Source organism: Rhinoderma darwinii, chromosome 2, assembly GCF_050947455.1.
Source record: "Rhinoderma darwinii isolate aRhiDar2 chromosome 2, aRhiDar2.hap1, whole genome shotgun sequence".
NCBI classification, from domain to species: Eukaryota; Metazoa; Chordata; class Amphibia; order Anura; family Rhinodermatidae; genus Rhinoderma; species Rhinoderma darwinii.
Genome location: NC_134688.1, coordinates 44,405,015 through 44,424,140, shown reverse-complemented (window position 1 = coordinate 44,424,140; position 19,126 = coordinate 44,405,015). Strand labels below are relative to the sequence as shown.

Sequence of the window (19,126 nt, the reverse complement as noted above, 5' to 3'; positions counted from 1 at the left end):
GTCGCTACAGGAGCGGCTTTTTAAAGTGATAGTTTTTTTTGTTTTTATCCTAGTTGTAATATTTATTGTGGAAATGCGGCTATTGCATAGCAAATAAAAACCCTCAACATTTGTCATTCATAGCTCAATAGTTCCGCAGCATAAATTGACCTGCTGCGGGTTTAAAAATCTGAGCTGCAGGTCTATTTCTGCACAGATGTTTCCCGCTGTGTGTGGATCAGATTTGTTCTCATCCACTTGATGCTACTGTAATATTCTGCAGATTTTCTGCTTCTCACATATACATACAGGAAAATCTGCAGCAATTCTGCTACGTGTGAACATACCCATAGGGCCCTGTTCACGCTGAGTTTTTTTGCAGGCAGAAGAAATCTACCTGAGAATTCCTCCATTAATTTTGAGGCAGATTTTGACCTGAAATCACTTTTTTGCTGTGGTTTTCACTTCGTTTTTTGCCCGCGGCCATTGAAGATAATGCATGGACCGCGGGCGTTTTTCTGCCTCACTTTGATTTCAATGGGAGGTCAGAGGCTTGTGACTTCCGTGGTCTGTGTCCGGCAGCTCCATAGAAATGAGTTCCGGCCGCGCATGTGTGACCAGTGCTCCATACATTTCTATGGAGCTGCGGACACAGACCCCGGAAGTCCCAAGCTACTCATGGAGCACTTCAGGTGACTTTCAGTCCCGCTTCTCATCGATGGGGGTCCCAGCAGTCGGACCCCCAGCGATCACACCTGTATCTCCTATCCTGTGAATAGGGAATACATGTTTTGTGGGACAACCCTTTTAATCACCTTTTCTACCTTCTGTCCATGCTTGGGCTCTCCTGTATGTGCTGGACTTTGCATCTGCCGCGGGCTCCCGTTGTAAAGTATAGAGGGCGGTATACATTTTGTTTTGTGGGATGCCCTTTTTATTGAAAGTGCGATCGAGTGTTTTCCAAAAATATATATCGATGCATTCCACCAAAATGTATGCCAAAGGCTCTCTAGACGTGTACGGACGCGCCTGTGATGTATATATCTGGAGATATTCTCAGTGTACACACCAAACATAATGTGAACTAGGACTTATGCCAGTCATACGTAGAAATATTGAGCGGTGCCGTGTTTTGCTGCTGATGCTAATCCTGTGGTTGAAGACATTAAAGGCACTCGGGCTGCGGTCAGGAGGTTATCCTTCCTATAAATAGTCGTTTGTTTAGTGAGAATGATTAACACCTCGTAGAATAACGGAGTGGATGAGGCCGCACTTGTGAAGCGATCTCTGTTACTTGCTGTAATCCCTTTGCTTTGTGTCAATAATACGGTTGGTGTCGGTAAAGGTGAAGAACGCACTGGTGCTGGTTGTGACTTTTTTTTTTTTACTACAAAATATCACGAGAGGTTAGATAAAAAATTTTGTTAGGGCTTAAAAGGCTGGATCTTGTAGGAATGAAACAGATGGGGGCATTTCTGGAAAATGAGTGCAAACAGAACATGGGCCAGTCCGGTTATTTTTTAATCTTCTTATTAAAATGTATATAAATGTTCTCACTTTTTTTTTTTTTTTAATGTAAAGCTTCTCGTACACGTATCGGTTGTGGTGCTGTGATTGGCGCACGTGTTTCACCTGTACTTGCAGCAAAACCGTGACAATCTCTTCTGCACAACCATTATCCTGGCACAACTGGAATGTGTACAAGCAGCCTAATAAATAAACCCCTGGCATATAATCCTTCAATGGTGATCAAGAGGATGAAAAATGGAGGGAGCCTTGTGATCGCCAGGGCTCCCTGTTCTATACTGGCAGCCTGGGGTCTAATGAGGGCCCCCATACCTGTCCAGTATAAGGCCACGTTCACACTGAGTTTTTTTTTTTTTTTTTGCAGGATGAAAATCTGCCCCAATATTCAGTTTGGAATTTTGAGGCAGATTTTCATCTGCCTGCACGCCGATTTTCGCAGTGTTTTTCGCCCGCTTTCTCTGCATCCCATTGATGTCAAAGGGAGGTCAGAGGCATGAGTGCCCGAAGATAGGGCATGTCCCGTTTTTCCGGTCCCAGAAAAAAACCCACCTCCGTCTCCCATTGAAATTAATGGTAGGCATTTTCGGCAGTTTTTGGCGTGTTTTCCGACTGTTTCCATGTCAAAAAACTGTGTGAACCGGCGCTAAGTATTTGCTGCACACCGAGGGTACGCCCTAATAGATGCCTGTGCATTTTATATTCCCAGGCAGTAATATAATGTTATATAGACACATCACATTACATTTACAGTTTAAAACGGTCACTGGGGCTAAAATAAAAAAAGTTTAATTTTACGATTAAATAAAATAGCCCAAGAAAAAAATAGTGAAACACTGTACATATTGGGGATCCCAGACTCTCAATAACCAATGGAATAGTTATTTTCTTAACTAACACAAATGGTGTATAAATAAACTATAGTTTTTTGTTTTTTTTTGCATTCCGCCATTAGACAGAAAATTTTATAAATTAAACGTGAAACTAAACATTTTTAAAATCTTGTGGCCCTTTGAGGCAAAAAATTGGCTGGGTCCCTTTTTAAAGGGGTTATCCGGTTTCAGCAAGTAAATTTTTTTTTTTTGTGTAATTAAGGTATCATTTTTACAATATACTTTCTGTATCAAAGTCTCTGTAAACCTTTGCAGGGCTATTTTTAGTAAACAGGTCAGTCATTGTTTTTGGTGTAAGGCTGGATTCACACGACCATGTTACATCCGTATTGGACGGAACATATTTCGGATGCAAGTCCCGGGCCGAACACACTGCAGGGAGCCGGGCTCCTAGCATCATAGTTATATACGATGCTAGGAGTCCCTGCCTCTCTGCAGGACAACTTGTCCGTACTGTTATCATGTTTTCAGTACGGGTCAGTAGTTCCACGGAGAGGCAGGGACTCCTAGCGTCATACATAACTATGATGCTATGAGCCCGGCTCCCTGCAGTGTATTCGGTCCGGAACTTGCGGCCGAAATACGTTCCGTCCTATACGGACGTTAATGTGCTCGTGTGAATCAAGCCTAACTTTCTAAATAGTTTTTATTGCAAAAATTAGTTTTACTTTTTGAGATACAGCTGCTTTGTATTCTGTGTACAGAGCAGCTGTATCGTTCTCTATTACCTGAATCCGTCAGTCCCGATGACCTGATGGGTTCAGTGTCGACGGACGCAGGATCCACCTGTTAATCTATCACATCTTTGTTATGAATTTAGATGTGATGGATAACAGGAGGATCCTGCGTGTCAGAGACACAGGACCAGATGTCACTGAACCCGAAAGTACCGCCATTAATTTCTCACGGCTTAATATCTCTGCTTGCTGTCATTCAGTGGGAACATTAATAGTTTACTTCTAGTGGATAAAATTCTGTCCATGGCCATGTGAAGAACACACAGGTGCACAGTTCGTTACAATAAGTGTAACAGAGCTGTGTCTTGTAACCATGTGTCCATCACGTGACCATGGACAGAGTTGTATCCGCTGGAGGTAAACTGTATAAATGCTGAGTCCTGTACTGCCGCAGTCACTTGTGTTTGCTTTGTTCACTATAGGACGGGTACAGTGGCAATAAATAATACGGGTTCTCTATTTTCCGCTGGGTTGTCCTACAATTCCCTTGTTGTTGGCCACTTTTTTCTCCGGTCATTCTGATATGGGGGGCATGTGCGGCTGTTCCTGTGCAGTCGGCCGGATCATGTATTTACACTTCAGCTCTATTTTGGTCTTTGGGTCTTGTTCCCTGTGCACTGTTAACCTCATCCTGCCCCACAGCACAGGAGCACATGACGGGACTCGTTTTCAGTGACATATCCCAATTTCATGTGACAACTGATTATGCCGCATCAATCACATCCTGTCATTTGTCTTGTCTGGAAGCGGCAAAGTCCTGATACAAACATGACAAGCGCCTGTTCATGGGGAACCTGAAGGCATCATTGTCTGGTTCCTTTCTAGCCCTCCGGCTGGTGCGTTCCTATTATTCATGGATAAAAATCATTGAAATTCATCTTTCTTTTCTTGTTTTCTTTTTATATGAAGATCAACGTACGGGTCACTACCATGGACGCGGAGTTGGAGTTTGCCATCCAGCCGAATACAACCGGCAAACAGCTCTTTGACCAGGTATGCTGGATAATGGAACTTGCTGCCAGTGTGCAGATGCTCGATGATCCGTTGACATGGGCCTGATTTACACACTGATTCTGCCTCCGGTCAGACAGACGTCTAGATAATTATGGGGACGTCGGACTGAGCACTTAGTAAACACAGATGTTTTGCAAGAATGTAAACTGTACATTTTACAATTATTCCAAAGTCCTGCTGGTCTCCAAAATTGTGTCGCTTTATCACTATTAACCAATTACGAACAGTAATACCAGTGATTGGATTAGAAGATTCTCTGTAGTTTCGACAGATCCAGTCATAGCTACTATTTGACCTTTATTTGACTACTGCAATGCAACATTCTGATTGGAGCAGGAATTCTATCATTGTGTTTGCTGCAACTTTGTGTATACAGAGCAGCTGTATCTAGCGCTGAAACCTGTATCCATCAGGTCTGCGGCACTGACTGATCAGTGTCAGCGGGTCCTGTGTGTCTGACCTGCAGGATCGAGCTGTTACCGATCATATCTAAGTTCATAATGTAGATGTGGTCGATAACAGGTGGATCCTGCGTGTCAGAGACACAGGACCCGCTGACACTGAACCAGTCAGTGCCTCTGACAGGACTGATTCAGGTCTTCGCGCTAGATACGGCTGCTCCGTATACACGATACAAAGCAGCTGTATCTCAAAAAGTACAAATAATTAGAAAGTTGCACTGATAGACCTTATTAAAAACGAGCCCGTTTCCAAAGGACGTACATATCCTTTGAGGAGGTCCAACCTAGGACCCCCCCATCGTGGCAGATCCCCTTACTACATAATTAACTGATCACGAGAATCTGATTGTCCCTTAATGACCTCCAATACGTGTTTTCATGGCGGTTATTAAGGGTACTTATGCCCCAGTGCCGCCTTTTCACAACGCTGTGAAGTTGAGCAGGTGTCAGGCTTTCTAAAGACTGCATCCTGCTCTAACGGGAGCAATCAGTTTTCTTAAAACCAGCCCATTTAGTCCCTTTGATTCCGCGATCAATATCGCGGATTAGGGATGCACGGTGCATCGAAACTTCGATACTGTGCATCCCTAAACGGTTCGATACCGCTATTTCCTGTATTTCGATACTTAGCTGCGTAGCCGCACAGCTCAGTATAGTAATACATGAATGTATGGGAGCGCGGCTGCGGCTGTGTAATTCAGCCACAGCCCCGCTCCTGAGTCATGATAAGTTCGCGGGGTCAGGATGATGCGATGCGGCCAGCGCTGCACTAATGAGCGGCGGCACTGGAGACAGAACATGGCGCGCGCACTACAATACACCCCCATGTTCTGTCCTCAATGCCTGAACCGCCGCTCATTAGTGCAGCGCCGGCCGCATCACCTCATGCTGACCGCGCACGCACTTCCTGTCAGGAGCGGGGGCAATGACTATATTACACAGCCGCAGTCCCGCTCTATAACGGCGGAGATCAGAGAAACCTCTCATCTCCGCCGTTATTCCCCTGAATGCTGCGATCAAAGCTGACTGCAGCATTCAGGGGAAAGTGAGAAGGGGGGATGCCCCGGGATCGCGTCACAGGGAATTCCTGTGACGCGATCGAGGGCCATACCATATATGGGCAGACAGCCCAGGGTCTATTGACGGACCCCAGGGCTGTCTTACCATATTTCATGTTGTTAGGACATACCCAAGTATGTCCTAACAACTGCCTGTGTGCTATCCTCCACAGGCTAATGTACTGGCACATATCTGATATATGTCTGTGTGCTATTCGTACACAGGCTAATGTACTGGGATATATCTGATATATGTCAGTACATTAAAGTTTAAAAATAAAGTAAAAACAAAGTATTGTTAAATGTAAAAAAAAATACACATTCACCTTTTTTACAATAAACATTAAAATAAATACATAATATTCACACATTCAGTAATGGCGCGGACAACAATTTTTTTGCATCATTTATGAGGTGTGCGCTGTAAAAAAAGGAAATAAACACGGCTTTCTATCACTTATTAATGTGAGGCGCGAGGTGCGATGAATTTAACCTCCATGTTCCTCACATTAATAGTAATTAACCCCATCATGTACCTCGCACTTTAACCCATTATGACTGAGAAACATGATGGGATTAATTACTATTAATGTGAGGCGCGTTCAAAGTTCATCACACGTCGCGCCTCCCATCAGAAAACGGAAGATTTTTTTTTTATTACTGTTGGCAAAAGTATCTAAATTGGTATCGAAATCGGTATCGAAGTCCAAATGCTGGTATCGTGACATCCCTATCGCGGATACCCACCTTTTCCCCTTATAAAAAGCTTTATTGTGGGGAGAAAAAAAATACAAAAAGCTACACATAATTGGTATGGTGTCCGTAACGACCCAAACTTTACAACTATTACGTTATTTAACCCCCACGGTGAATGTCGTAAAACCTAAAATAACAAGATTGCTGTTTTCTGTTCACCCTACCTTCCAAGAAAAGCAAAAACGGCGATCAAAAGTTGTATGTACCCCAAAACGGTACAAATAAAAATGAAGTCGGAAACCATAACACCTTATACTGCTACGTCAGCGGAAAAATAAGTTCCGGCTCTTAGAATATGGCGACACAAAAACATATAGTTTTACAAAAAGTGTCTTTATTGTGTAAAAGTAGTAAAACTATATAAATTTGCTATTGCCGTAATCGTAACAACATGAAGAATAAAGTTATTTCTACCACACGGCAAACGGCGTAAATTTAAGATTCAAAAAATGAAATTTGCCCACAGTTGGCTTGTGACAGGCAGACCATGGAAGTGATGAGGTGTCGGCCTAGCTCTTTGCAGGTTCTCTCTGCTCTGGCTTATGGGCAGGGATTTTCCGGAGTGGATAACGGGTTATCTCCGCATAGATATTGATGGCATATTGCTAGGATTGGTTGGGTTCCAACCGCAGTGGTGCAAGGAAAGCACCGTGCCACTTTGTCGTCTTCAGCTCCGCACTGCATGTTCAGCAAGTAACCATTATGGACCTACCATGTAACCTCCAAAGAAAGCAGAGCAGTTCCAACAGGAGACACATAACCACTCTACTCGGTAATCTGGTGCTGCATTAACTGTTGACTCTCTCTATGTACCTCTCCAGGTGGTGAAAACCGTGGGTCTACGTGAGGTTTGGTTTTTCGGGCTGCAGTATGTGGACAGCAAGGGTTACTCTACATGGCTGAAGCTCAATAAAAAGGTTTGTTCTCTTCTTCAGTTCCTTTTATCTCTCAAACCCTTTGTTCTGACATGTCCTTTGATTCAGTGCATTCAGTCATCATTACTTATTTTTTTTATTTCAAGTGTAATATATTTATTTTTGGAGCAGCAGCAGCAGGTGGGAATGTGAGGAGTTGGTAACCTTGCTGTATTCTCAGATCTGTAGTAAGGAAACCAAATGGTGTCTGCTGAGTGTTTCTTAAAGTAGCCGCATAAGCTATAATTAAAAAATCGACTCTTATGTATCCCTTGTGTTTACCATGTGCCATTTTAACTCCCTTTTTCCCCTCTGATGTGGTTCCGCTAATGCAGGCTTATGTGCAGCCTACTTTTCCCATCATTCTTGTGGCTCTTTAAGAGGCGGAAGGGACGGAGTCTCATTACACTGCACTTGCTCTGCTCTGAGTCCTATCTAAGGGCAGCAAGTGACATAGGGAAGTATTAATGAAGGACCATAGTTTGAACTCACACTGCAGAGTCTCCAGTGTATTCTATAAGATGCAGCTTCGTTTTGTTCTTCTCTGCCTCCTCTTTGTAAGAGCTGACAGGGAGAAATCTATCAATCACAAGCAGGCGGCAGAAGCCTGGGATGATTGGGTAAAATTCTCCTGACACACGCCGCCTTTCTCTCAACTCTGTGAGTGCTGTGCGCAGAGTCTCCAGTGTGTTTTATGAGATGCTACTTCATACTGCTCTCCCTGCTTCCTGCTTGATTGGTTTCTCCATGTCCGCTATAACAAGCATTAGGCAGGGGAGAACAGTGTGAAGCTGCATCTCGTAGAAACATACCCAACTCTCTGCACATAGTATAGACAGTGTGAGTCAGGGGAGGCTTATAACTGCAGCTAATGATTGTATGGACTCACCATATCACTGCACTCCTGCTCCCTTAGGGCAGAAATAATCTCTTCAGCAGTACTATATGCAGAAGAACCAGGTTGGGGGGGGGGGGGGGGGTCTCTGAGAGCTGCCAGGAAGGATTTGATTGGTGATTTAATTAATCCTGTAGTTCACAGAAAGTCACCCTCCTGTCTACTTGAAAACGTGGTCTGTTCTGGTGGTCAGACAGATCACATGACACAGCTGCCCATAGTGGAAGGCTTTAATATTGATGGACCCTGCTGAGCTGGGAAGAATCTAATGACACTACTAGAATATTGCTGTTGAGTCCGCAACACGTGTCCCAAGTTTTGTCTTGCTGGAGTGCTGATTTAATAATTTGGTGTTTAGCGTGGATTAAAAAAACTTTGCAAAAAGAGCCGGATACCTGCAAATCTGATTGTCATCCACAGCTATTGTTACAGATTTTATAATCTAAGGTACATTATGAACGGAGGGCAGTAGTACAGGTTTTGCCGCTTTTAACCCCTGTATGTTTCATATAATGTGTATAACATTCGTGCCATCCATCCATCCATATAAAGGTTGCAGAGCTGGAAATGTGAATTGGCTCCGCTATGATTAAGCACCAGTTTGGTTTGAAACCGTAAAAGCATAAGAACATCCAAGGATGTCCACCCTACATAAGTGGATCTGTATAGAGTGTTTTGTTTTTTATCTTTGGGTTAGTGCTGGACCCAACCTTCATCTGTGTAGTTATCCCTTACGTCAGGAACAGTTTTCGTGCCGTGCACCATCCATTTGTGATTTACTTTCCTTCGCATGTGGATTTACTTGAATCGCAAATCAGCTAATCGCACTTCTGTTTTCTCTTTTATACCCTTACAGGCTCACATCCAGGGTAGACCTGGGGGCCTTTATTAGGCGCGCATCCCCCCCCCCCCCCCCCGACTCAACGGCACCCAGCAATTGTGATGCAAGTGTGCCAATGGGTTTACAAAGCCAGGCTCATTCCTCTGTAAAACCACTTGGGTGCTATGGTCGCCATTGACTGTCATCTAAGGGGTTAAATGGCCAGAAACTGAGTTACCTCCGATCCCGGTTCTTGCAGCACAGTGGCAGCTGTGTGTTACAGCTGACACTTGCTGCTGATGCCGGGGGCTCTGCTCCCTTAGCCTGTGCCATCTCCAATATCTGCCAAATCTTCATGTACTTTTTTCCTTCATCAGTTCAGTACTAGTTTCGCCTTGATCTGAGTCTAGGTAATCTATGTGAGACGGTGCGTTGTATGGCACACAGATCTCTGCAGGCAAAATTTGGATTTTAAATTTGTATATCTTAAGGCCCTTGTTCACACCGTTTTTTGCAGGCAGAAAAAAATTTCAAATGAATTCCGAATGAAGCTAATGCAAGTACCGCGGGGAAAAAATGCAGCGTAAAACGCTTTGATTCAATGGGAGGTCAGTCGGAAACCGTGGCAAAAAAAAGGACATGCCGCTTTCTGTTCCCGCGAGTGGCCAAAAGCCGCCTGGGGGGAAAAAAAAACGAAATCGCCCATTAATTTCAATGGGAGGTAGAGGAAGTTTTGCCGCTAATTCTGACGCGGTTTCCGCATCAAAATCCACACTAAAAACAGTGTGAACTGACCCTAAGAAAAATGCACAAACACAATATTTATACATAACCATTCAGCCATAACATTAATACCACCACAGGACAGGGCACATTATCCTGCTGAAAGAGGCCACTGCCATTAGGGAATATTGCTGCCATGTGGGGGTGGACTTGGTCTGCAGCAATGTTTAGGTAGGTGGTACATGAATGCCAGGACCCAAGATTTCGCAGCAGAGCATTGCCCAGAGCCTCCGCCAGCTTCTCTTCTTCCCATCACACATCCTGGTGATATTATCAGATCCAACTTCAAAAGAATTTCTATTTTCTAAACCAAATTTTCTAAAAAATAAATAAATAAATAATTATTTTTCAGGTGACTCAGCAGGATGTCCGGAAAGAAAACCCTATGCAGTTCAAGTTTCGAGCAAAGTTTTTCCCAGAGGATGTTTCAGAAGAATTAATTCAAGAGATAACCCAGAGACTGTTTTTTCTGCAAGTTAAAGAGGCAATATTAAATGATGAAATCTACTGTCCTCCCGAGACGGCCGTCCTTCTGGCCTCCTATTCCGTGCAGGCCAAATATGGAGACTACAGTAAAGATGTCCACAAGCCGGGTTACCTGGCCAATGACCGCCTGCTGCCTCAGCGGTAAGTGAGGAGACGAAAGCGCCCACATAATGCCCTTACCGGAAGCTGCTATCTAATACCAATCTAATGAAAGGAATGGCCTGACATTTTTCTTGTTCTGGATTATTGATTCCTGTTTTCTCAGAGAATGGACATCAAATGGAATCTGTAAATCCGTGTCCTCCTTTAGCGAAATAAGTGGTTGGCACTTTTTCTTCTCAGACGGCAAACAATAGCTTGTGATAACTAGCACAGATGAGAGAGTGCAATTTGTGAGCCAGTTTCGTTTCAAAATATGTGTCATTCCCATCCCTTTGTCCTATATTATTCTGATGTTTTTCGCTTTTAGTTTTATTTTTCTCTGTTTTTTTTTTTTTTGTTTTTTTTTAAAAAAAACAAATTTTTTTTATTGAACATTCCAAACACTTGCTGAAATGCTGAATATACCCGTCGTCTTACAGGATGTAACATTTGAAGTTTACAAACAAACAAGTTTTGCCTTTAACCTCTTAACGACTGACCAATATATCCATCCTATGCAGGTGCTAGTTCCCACATAAGAGCGGATGTGATCGCGTGGGTACTGCCAGTGTACACACGCGATCAGTGGCAGGAGCATGGCGGTTATACACAGCCTGGCAATTGCTGGAATCTAAGTGCGCTCCGGTGCCGGCAGTTTATCATTAGATGCCGCTGTCAATAGCCCCTGGTGGGACTAAAAATGAAAAAATGTAAAGCGGTTAAATAAAGTTTATGAAGAAAAATAAATAACATATTAGTCAAAATAAAATAAAACCTTTTTTTTCCCCAAAAAATGGTTTTATTTAGGAAATGTTAAAATAAGTAACCCATACACACATTTTGGTATCGCCGCGATCGTGACTCGAACAATAAAATTAACACATTCATTAAATCGCCGGATGAACGGCGTCCAAAAAAAACTGCAAAATTCTCTCTCTCCTCCCATTCCCCCCCCCCCCATAAAAAAAATAAAATAAGTTAATCAATAAGTCCCATGTGCCCCAAAATAGTACTAATGAAAACGACACCTCGGCCTGCGAAAATCAAGCCCACATTGACGGAAAAAGAAAAAAGTTACGGCTCTTGCGATGTGAAAACAAGCAATTTTTTTCTAAAAGGGTTTTTATTTTGCAAATGTAGAAAAACCCATAAAACCTTTTACATATTTGGTATCCCGGTAATCGTGCCGACCCAAAAGTTAATAGATGTTGACTGAATAAAAAAAAAAAAAAGTTAGGACACTTGGAATGCGACCGTGAGAAAAACAAAAATAATCCTTGTTCATGAACGTGCAAAATGGACTGGTCATTAAGGGGTTAAACTTCATCTGATCTTCAGTAATGTGTGTACTGGAATCGGTCAATAAGGGTATGTTCACACACCCTATTTACGGACGTAATTCGGGCGTTTTAACCTCGAATTACGTCCGAAAATGCGGCTACAATGCGCCGGCAAACATCTGCCCATTCATTTGAATGGGCTTTACGATATTCTGTGCCGACTGTCTTTTTTTTTTTTTTTGTGCACCGCTATCAAGACTGTGCGTAAAAAAGACGCCCGCTTCAAAGTAGTGCCTGTCACTTCTTGAGACGTAATTGGAGCCGTTTTCCATTGTCTCCATAGAAAAACAGCTCCAATTACGTCCGTAATGGACGCCGCGAAAAGCGCCTGCACTTGCCTTTACGTCTGAAATTGCGGAGCTGTTTTCTCCTGAAAACAGCTCCATAATTTCAGCCGTAACGGAGGTTGCCGTGTGAACATACCCTCGCAGAGCTCAGCCGGAGCTTCTGTGAAATTCTAACATTTGTTTTCATGGAACATATCTGCAGACTAGAGAGAAACGCCTGCTGCTTCCGTCTAGTATCTCGTGATGCACCACGTGTGTATACTGTGCAGCGTTGTAGACATGTAGGGCATGTGTTTCATCCAACTACTAGAGAACCTATAGTGGAGTATCACAAGTTCACACTGCACATGGCTATTATGGGCTATTTATTAAAGGGTAACTGAACTTTCAGAAAACTCCTGACCTGTCTGAAGTTTTGAATGGTGGGGGTCCGAGCACTGAGACCCCCACCGATCGCTAAAACAAAGTGTCAGAAGCGCCTGGGCGAGCGATGAGCCTCTGGGTTCTGTTCGGCTTTTCTCGAACGCAGAGGTAATGTTGTACGGACTCCATAGAAAGTCTGAGTATGAGCTTGTACACCAACTGTTCGGCTTTCAGAAAGAAGCCGATCATAACCTAAGCAGCTCAGTACTCACCCGAGTGCTTCTGCCACTTTATTTAAGCGATCAGTGGGTATCTCCGTGCTCAGACCCCCACCGATCAAAACTTATGACAGAGCGGAGAGTGGGGCCTTACATGCAGCTCTTGGCAGAATGTAAAGTGTGGTCCTTTGATAAAGCCAAGACTAGATCAAGGGGTAGACACACGCATACACATTGCAGGGGACTACAGGGCTCCCCCAAATATTCTAGCTGATTGCTGGGGGTTCTGAACAAAAAGCAAACCACAGCGTTTGAAGAAGAAATGTGGCATTGGCAAAAATTGCTAGTTTGGAAGAAAAAAATAGCAAGATTTTTTTTTTTTTTTTTTTAAACCCCAAAATGATGATGGCACATATTAGCCTTCACTGTTAATAGGTCGGGGCGGTATCTCCTGCTTGCCTGCCGGCGCTGGTGCAGAACAATCACTGTATTTATCTATGCAAAGATTGTTTTACATAGAATATATCAGCTCTGTCCTCAGCATGAACTTTATAGTTTGCCCTCGGTTATTTCTTGGTATAACGAATGCTTCCTCATTTATCATTGGTTCATTTATTTTCAGTGTTTTGGAACAACATAAATTGACAAAAGAACAATGGGAAGAAAGAATACAAACGTGGCACGAAGAACACAGGAGCATGTTGAGGTACTGCCTGCAGATTGTCCTTGTTAGGTTGGGTTCCCGAACTTTGTAAACAATTGCGAAATATCGCAAATTTCCACACAGAATTCTGCAATAATTTGCAGTGAAGTCATGTGGGAAGTGTTCTGTGGCGCAATTTTCAAGTCCGCGGCTTCTCCATTTATGCTGCGTATTCTGTGCGGAGATGCTGCGCTACAAGTTGAGTTGTGTTGCAGTTTGTACAGCAGCGGGATCGCAGTACAGGCCAAAGACCATCTGTACGTGCACATAGTTTGCTATAATCAATGCTTCACAATAATCTGCAGGTAGAACGGCTGTGGAAAATTGGCAGTGTTTCTGCAGCAATGTGCATAGCACAAACCCACTGTAGATTTTTGTGACTGATTTACCAGCTCTTTTTTTTTATTTAATTTTTTTTAAAGATCCCACTGCAGATTTTTTTGCAAATCTGCAGCGTCTACTGCCTGTGGAAACATACCCTAAATGCTTATTTAGACAAACGTGATATACGTCCGTGCAACATGTGTGATTTTCAAGACATGTCCGTTATTTGTGCGTTGTTCGCGCATCACGCACCCATTGAAGTCAATGGGTGCGTGAAAATCACGCGCAGCACACGGAAGCACTTCCGTGTGAGGCGCATGATTTGCGCAACAGCAGTAAAAAGTATTAATGAAAATAAAAGCACCACGTGCTTTTCGGTTTACAAACAGTGTCATAATTATGGCGGCTGCGCGAAAATCACGCAGCCACGCATCCTACGCGTCTGACACACGGAGCTGTTAAAATACCTTTTGCGCTCGAAAAACGCCACATTTTTTGCGCATGCAAAAGGCACACGCTCGTGTAAATCCGGCCTCACTGTGTGTACATAATACCAATGTTTGGGGAAATTTCCTTGCAATACCTGAGATTTCCAATCATCAAGAGTTCTCAATACCATTGGCATTAACAATCCATGTGTTAGAGGCTTTAGTCATGTACGGTGAACTACAGAGCACTTTTATTCACTCTGCTAATGGTCCACAAACTGGAGATGGCCAAAGCAACAGTCTAAGGTGTGATGCACCCCAGGGACTGCACTATTTAAAGAGGAGCTACATTTTCCTCCAACTTTTGATATGTCCGAGACATATCAAAAGTTTAGATTGGTGGGGATCCTGGTACGGAGACCCCCACCGGTGCAGAAGCGCTCATCGTCAGCCTGAAGACCGCTTACATAGACGGTATATGAGAGCCATCTTCAGCCTGACGATGAGCGCTTCTGAACCTTTGTTTCAGCAACGGTGGGGATCTCCGTACCGGGACCCCCACCAAGCCAAACTTTTTATTTGGTATCTACGACATATCAAAAGTTTGAAAGTGTAGTCTCTCTTTAATTGAACCTTCAATCTCGAAATGGTCACCTGACAAATAACTCATGTGACCGTGTGCTAGGACATTAAATTATGGGAACAATTTTGCCTATTAAAAATTGCTGCCATCATTTCAATCATCTCTGACCATATATACTAACAGTATTGATTGGGTTAGGAGGAAATCTTTCTGTGCGTGACCAGAGACCCAGTCACTATGACTAACCTCTTCAGAGTTGCTGACTGGGTCAGAGGGATCAAGTGATACACCATGTGACTCAAAGTCCCCCCCAATCTCACACTGATGCTCTAAATGAAAGACGTCTGTCATGCTGTCCTCCTCCGGATCCTTGGTGGTTTTCGCCTTGGATCTGGGCACTAGTGAACCTTCTAGCAGGGTGTTGTCTGGTCATTATAGCAGGTTTGGGGTTAGTTCATGTAGTTGATTGTATGGCTGATGAAGGAATACTTGGGTTTATGTATTGGAAGACATTTGTATGAACGTGTCTTCTCTATGTCCTTCTCTTTAGGGAAGACTCTATGATGGAATATCTGAAGATTGCCCAGGATCTGGAGATGTACGGTGTCAATTACTTTGAGATAAAAAATAAAAAAGGAACTGAACTTTGGCTCGGTGTTGATGCATTAGGCCTTAATATTTATGAACATGATGACAAGTAAGTTTGGTCCTTGTTACCTTCACATTGCTTTGTGACATACGAGTCTTTAGAGATACATCTTTATAAATACGTTTGTCTATCTACATGAACTGACGCGCTACCAGAGCCGCATTCACAATGTACACACAGATTGCTCTGGTAATTTGCATTCTGGGAAGTATAGCCTTTACCCTGAACAGTGACTCCTTAACGACTGCCCACTGTCTTTTGACGGCAGGCGGTGTAGGTCCTTAGTCTACAGCGACATCTTTTGGCACCGCTGTAAAAAAAAAAAAGCGTCTGAGCGCTCATTCTGTAAGCAGTAGCTGTTACTAACCACTCCTGAACTTGGAGATTAATCTTAAATATAGCAGGGATCCGAAAAAACTCGCGACTCGAGCTGTTTAACCCTTTGATCGCTGTTCAATAACCTTCGAGCAAGTCACCGGTAACCTGGTGAAGTGATTGGAGACTGAGGGCATCCCTCTGCAGTCAGCCCTGGTGACCTAGAAAGGACCCCAGGGCTGTCTATTCAGTTTGCCTGCTGTTTTGGCACACTATGTATTGCCCGAACAGCCGCATGTGTCATAGTGACAGTGTAATGTATTAGCATACAGGAGGATGCTGATACCTAAGTATAACATTTATTTTTTAAATCCCATGAAGGGACAACTTTTTTTTACAAAGGTCGAAAGAAGTCCTTATTTAGCATAAAATGTATTTTGTAGCCCATAAATTAAATAAAAACACAAAGCCTACTCATATTCGGTATCTACATGACCATAATTACCTGAATAATTTTTTTACAGGTTATTTTGTGTAAAACGTGAACGGGATAAAAAAATAAACCAAAAAAACTGCAAAACCAGTAATGGGGTTCTCTTGGACCATGTTGACAGTTTTCTGACGCGGATACCGCGTCAAAAAATGCGCCAAAAAACGGCTGAAAATGTCTCTTGTTTTCTTTGAGACGGACGCAGTTTTTTTTTTTTTACCGCGAGCGGTAAACGCTTGTAGTAAAAAAGCGACATGCCCTATCTTTGGGCGTTTACGCTTCTGACCTCCCATTGACATCAATGGGAGGCAGAGAAAGCGTATTTTGTGGCGTTTTTGCCCGTGGCACTCAATGGGCGCGAGCGAAAAACGTGGCAAACGACGTGCAGGCAGATGAAAATCTGCCTCAAAATTCCAAACAGAATTTTGAGGCAGAATTTTCTGCCTGCACAAAACTCAGTGTGAACTCAGCCTTACATGTAACATGATCATTATGAATAAAAAAAACATGACAAAACAACCTTCATCCTAACTTATTATTCCTTGAGTGTTTAGTGCAACTTTCAAAATACTTTTTATTCAAAATTTATTTTTAATTTTTGAGATACAGTTGCTTTGTATCCTGTATACAGAGCAGCTGGATCCTGTATCAGTCTGGTCATCGGCACTGACTGGTTCAGTGACAGCGGGTACTGTGAGTCTCAGATTACAGGTGGATCCTGCATGTCTAAGTTATGAACTTAGATGTAATCAGTAACGTCTCACTCCTACGTGTCAGACTCGCAGTACCCGCTGTCACTGAACCAGTCATTGCCGCTGACCTGACAGATACAGGATACAGCTGCTCTGTATAAAGGATACAAAGCAGCTGTATTTTGAAAGTTGCACCAAACACACTGATGCACAAGAGCAGGATTTCAAAGATGTTCATAGACTTTAAAGAGCCTTTAAGCTGCACTAAATGCCCCATAGACATTAGATCCGTGTTCTCTGACCGGGCTGGTTAGTTACACCATCTACTATACAAAACCCGTCTCATTGGGTCTATTAATGGGTAACTAATCTCTTGTCCAACTAAACAGTAAGCCATTGATTTGTGCATAGAGAGGTCACGTTTTACCAGAATCCTAGCCGAGAAAGATAAAAATAAAATAAAACCGTCTATTTTCAATTCTTACTTTTTATTGTATTTTTTTTTTCCTCTTGCAAATTTTTTTTCGTTTTGTGTAATGCACATTGCCGTATTACAGCTCCATGCAGCCTGCACGTTGTACAGAGTCCTAATAGAGAACTCCGACAAGTCTATTGAACCTCCCTGTTTCTCTATATACCTATGACTTCCATATTGCGGTTTTTCTGTTCGATTCCATGTGAATCTGACAAAATGAAAACGGTCATTCTCCATTGCACGTTGTATTACAAGGTATCCCCCCAATTGTTAGGGAGGGGGGATGGCTACATTATAGGATGCTGTTTGGAGCAGGACTGTAGTATGAAGTCACTCCGTGCACCCTCCTGCACTGACGTGTTCATGAGGCCAAGGTAGAAGTAAACAGATCTTGTATCAGATTGTTTGGACACAACCACAGTATTTCACACAACTTTCAATAGCTGACATGCTACCGCTGCTGCTGCCATGAGGTATTCATCTGATCAGGGTGGGATTGTGCACTTAAACTAGAACAAGTTTCCTCCGCACAAAACTGCATTTTCAAAGATTTTCTCTGCAGGAATGAAAATGGCTAAACGACCCGACCCGGTCCCTGATTTTGTTCTGTAATGCGATGGCGCTGAGGTTTTCTAAATGAAATGCTTGACTTGTCTACTGGGTAGAGAATTATAAATGTGTTCGCAGCATTGTTAACACCTGTGGGCAATTTACTTGGCGTTGCGCACCCTGCTATGTAATCTGCAGCCACAGAAATGTAATGTCATCCCACTGTAAAGATCTCCATTTTTCTTAACTTTTCCCTCAGGTTGACGCCTAAAATCGGATTTCCTTGGAGTGAAATCAGAAACATCTCATTTAACGACAAAAAGTTTGTTATAAAACCAATCGACAAAAAGGCTCCGGTAAGAGCTGCTTGTGAGAAACTTGTCATACCGAACGATTTCTTTCCGCAGCGCTGCTCTGGGGTGATTGATCTACCAGTGTCCGGCTTTCCAGGACATCTTGTTCCTTTTTCATCCTCTGCTTATTAAGTCTGCTCTGGTGCATTGAATCGCGATGTCACATCAAAAATGTATTCCTCAGCTTTATCACAAGGAATAGAGATGTGAAATATTAGGATAATTTATTTATTCCGGCCCTTTATACCCAGAATAGTCCCAGGCTCATTGTTTGTTTTATGGGCTGAATTCATTGGGATCCAAATACTACACACCTTTATAAAAAAGAAAAACTGCATGTATCATTCACACCATGGTATGTTCAGGTATCTGGAGGTTGTCAGAACTGGAGACAAAGTAGTGATTATTAGGGCAGGAATTTTTCTGGATTTCTTATCAATAATCCTATCAAAACTCTGCAGTCCTCCTCTCCCCAGCCTGAATTGACTGATAGGAGGGCCCTTCAAACTACTTCCTGGTGACGTGCCGGATTATCAGAATGTCATATCAAGAAGTAGGCTCTTCCTTAAAGGGGTTGTCCCAGTATTAAATGTTGTAATATAACTCATCATTAAAACTGAAGAATTTGTATTGTACCTTATGTTACATAAATGGTCCGCTTGCGAGATATTCCCTTCATTATAGTGGCGCCCCCTGGTGTTTAATCTGTATATTAGTGTGCACGTCCTCCTACTGAGCTGAATCCGAGGACGCACATGCTCTTTTCTACTCTGCTGGTCAGTAAAGAAGTAGAGAAGAAGCTTTTATTTAGGGACACAGCCTGTAGTGTGAGTAGAGACTCACACCGTAAGAAATACACAGGAGAGCCAGCCGTTTGCTTAGATGGAGAGAACCTG

The 19,126-nt window shown here is 43.0% G+C and overlaps 1 protein-coding gene across 1 annotated transcript in view; it reads left to right on the top strand.

The window, feature by feature from the left end:
• Window positions 1-19,126, top strand: part of RDX (radixin) — a 73,287-nt gene that overhangs the window by 32,103 nt on the left and 22,058 nt on the right. The window contains exons 3-8 of the mRNA XM_075851598.1: window positions 4,043-4,126; window positions 7,244-7,339; window positions 10,187-10,461; window positions 13,292-13,375; window positions 15,258-15,404; window positions 18,137-18,233. Of these exons, the coding sequence (XP_075707713.1) occupies window positions 4,043-4,126; window positions 7,244-7,339; window positions 10,187-10,461; window positions 13,292-13,375; window positions 15,258-15,404; window positions 18,137-18,233 (783 nt within the window). The remainder of the gene's footprint in view (window positions 1-4,042; window positions 4,127-7,243; window positions 7,340-10,186; window positions 10,462-13,291; window positions 13,376-15,257; window positions 15,405-18,136; window positions 18,234-19,126) is intronic.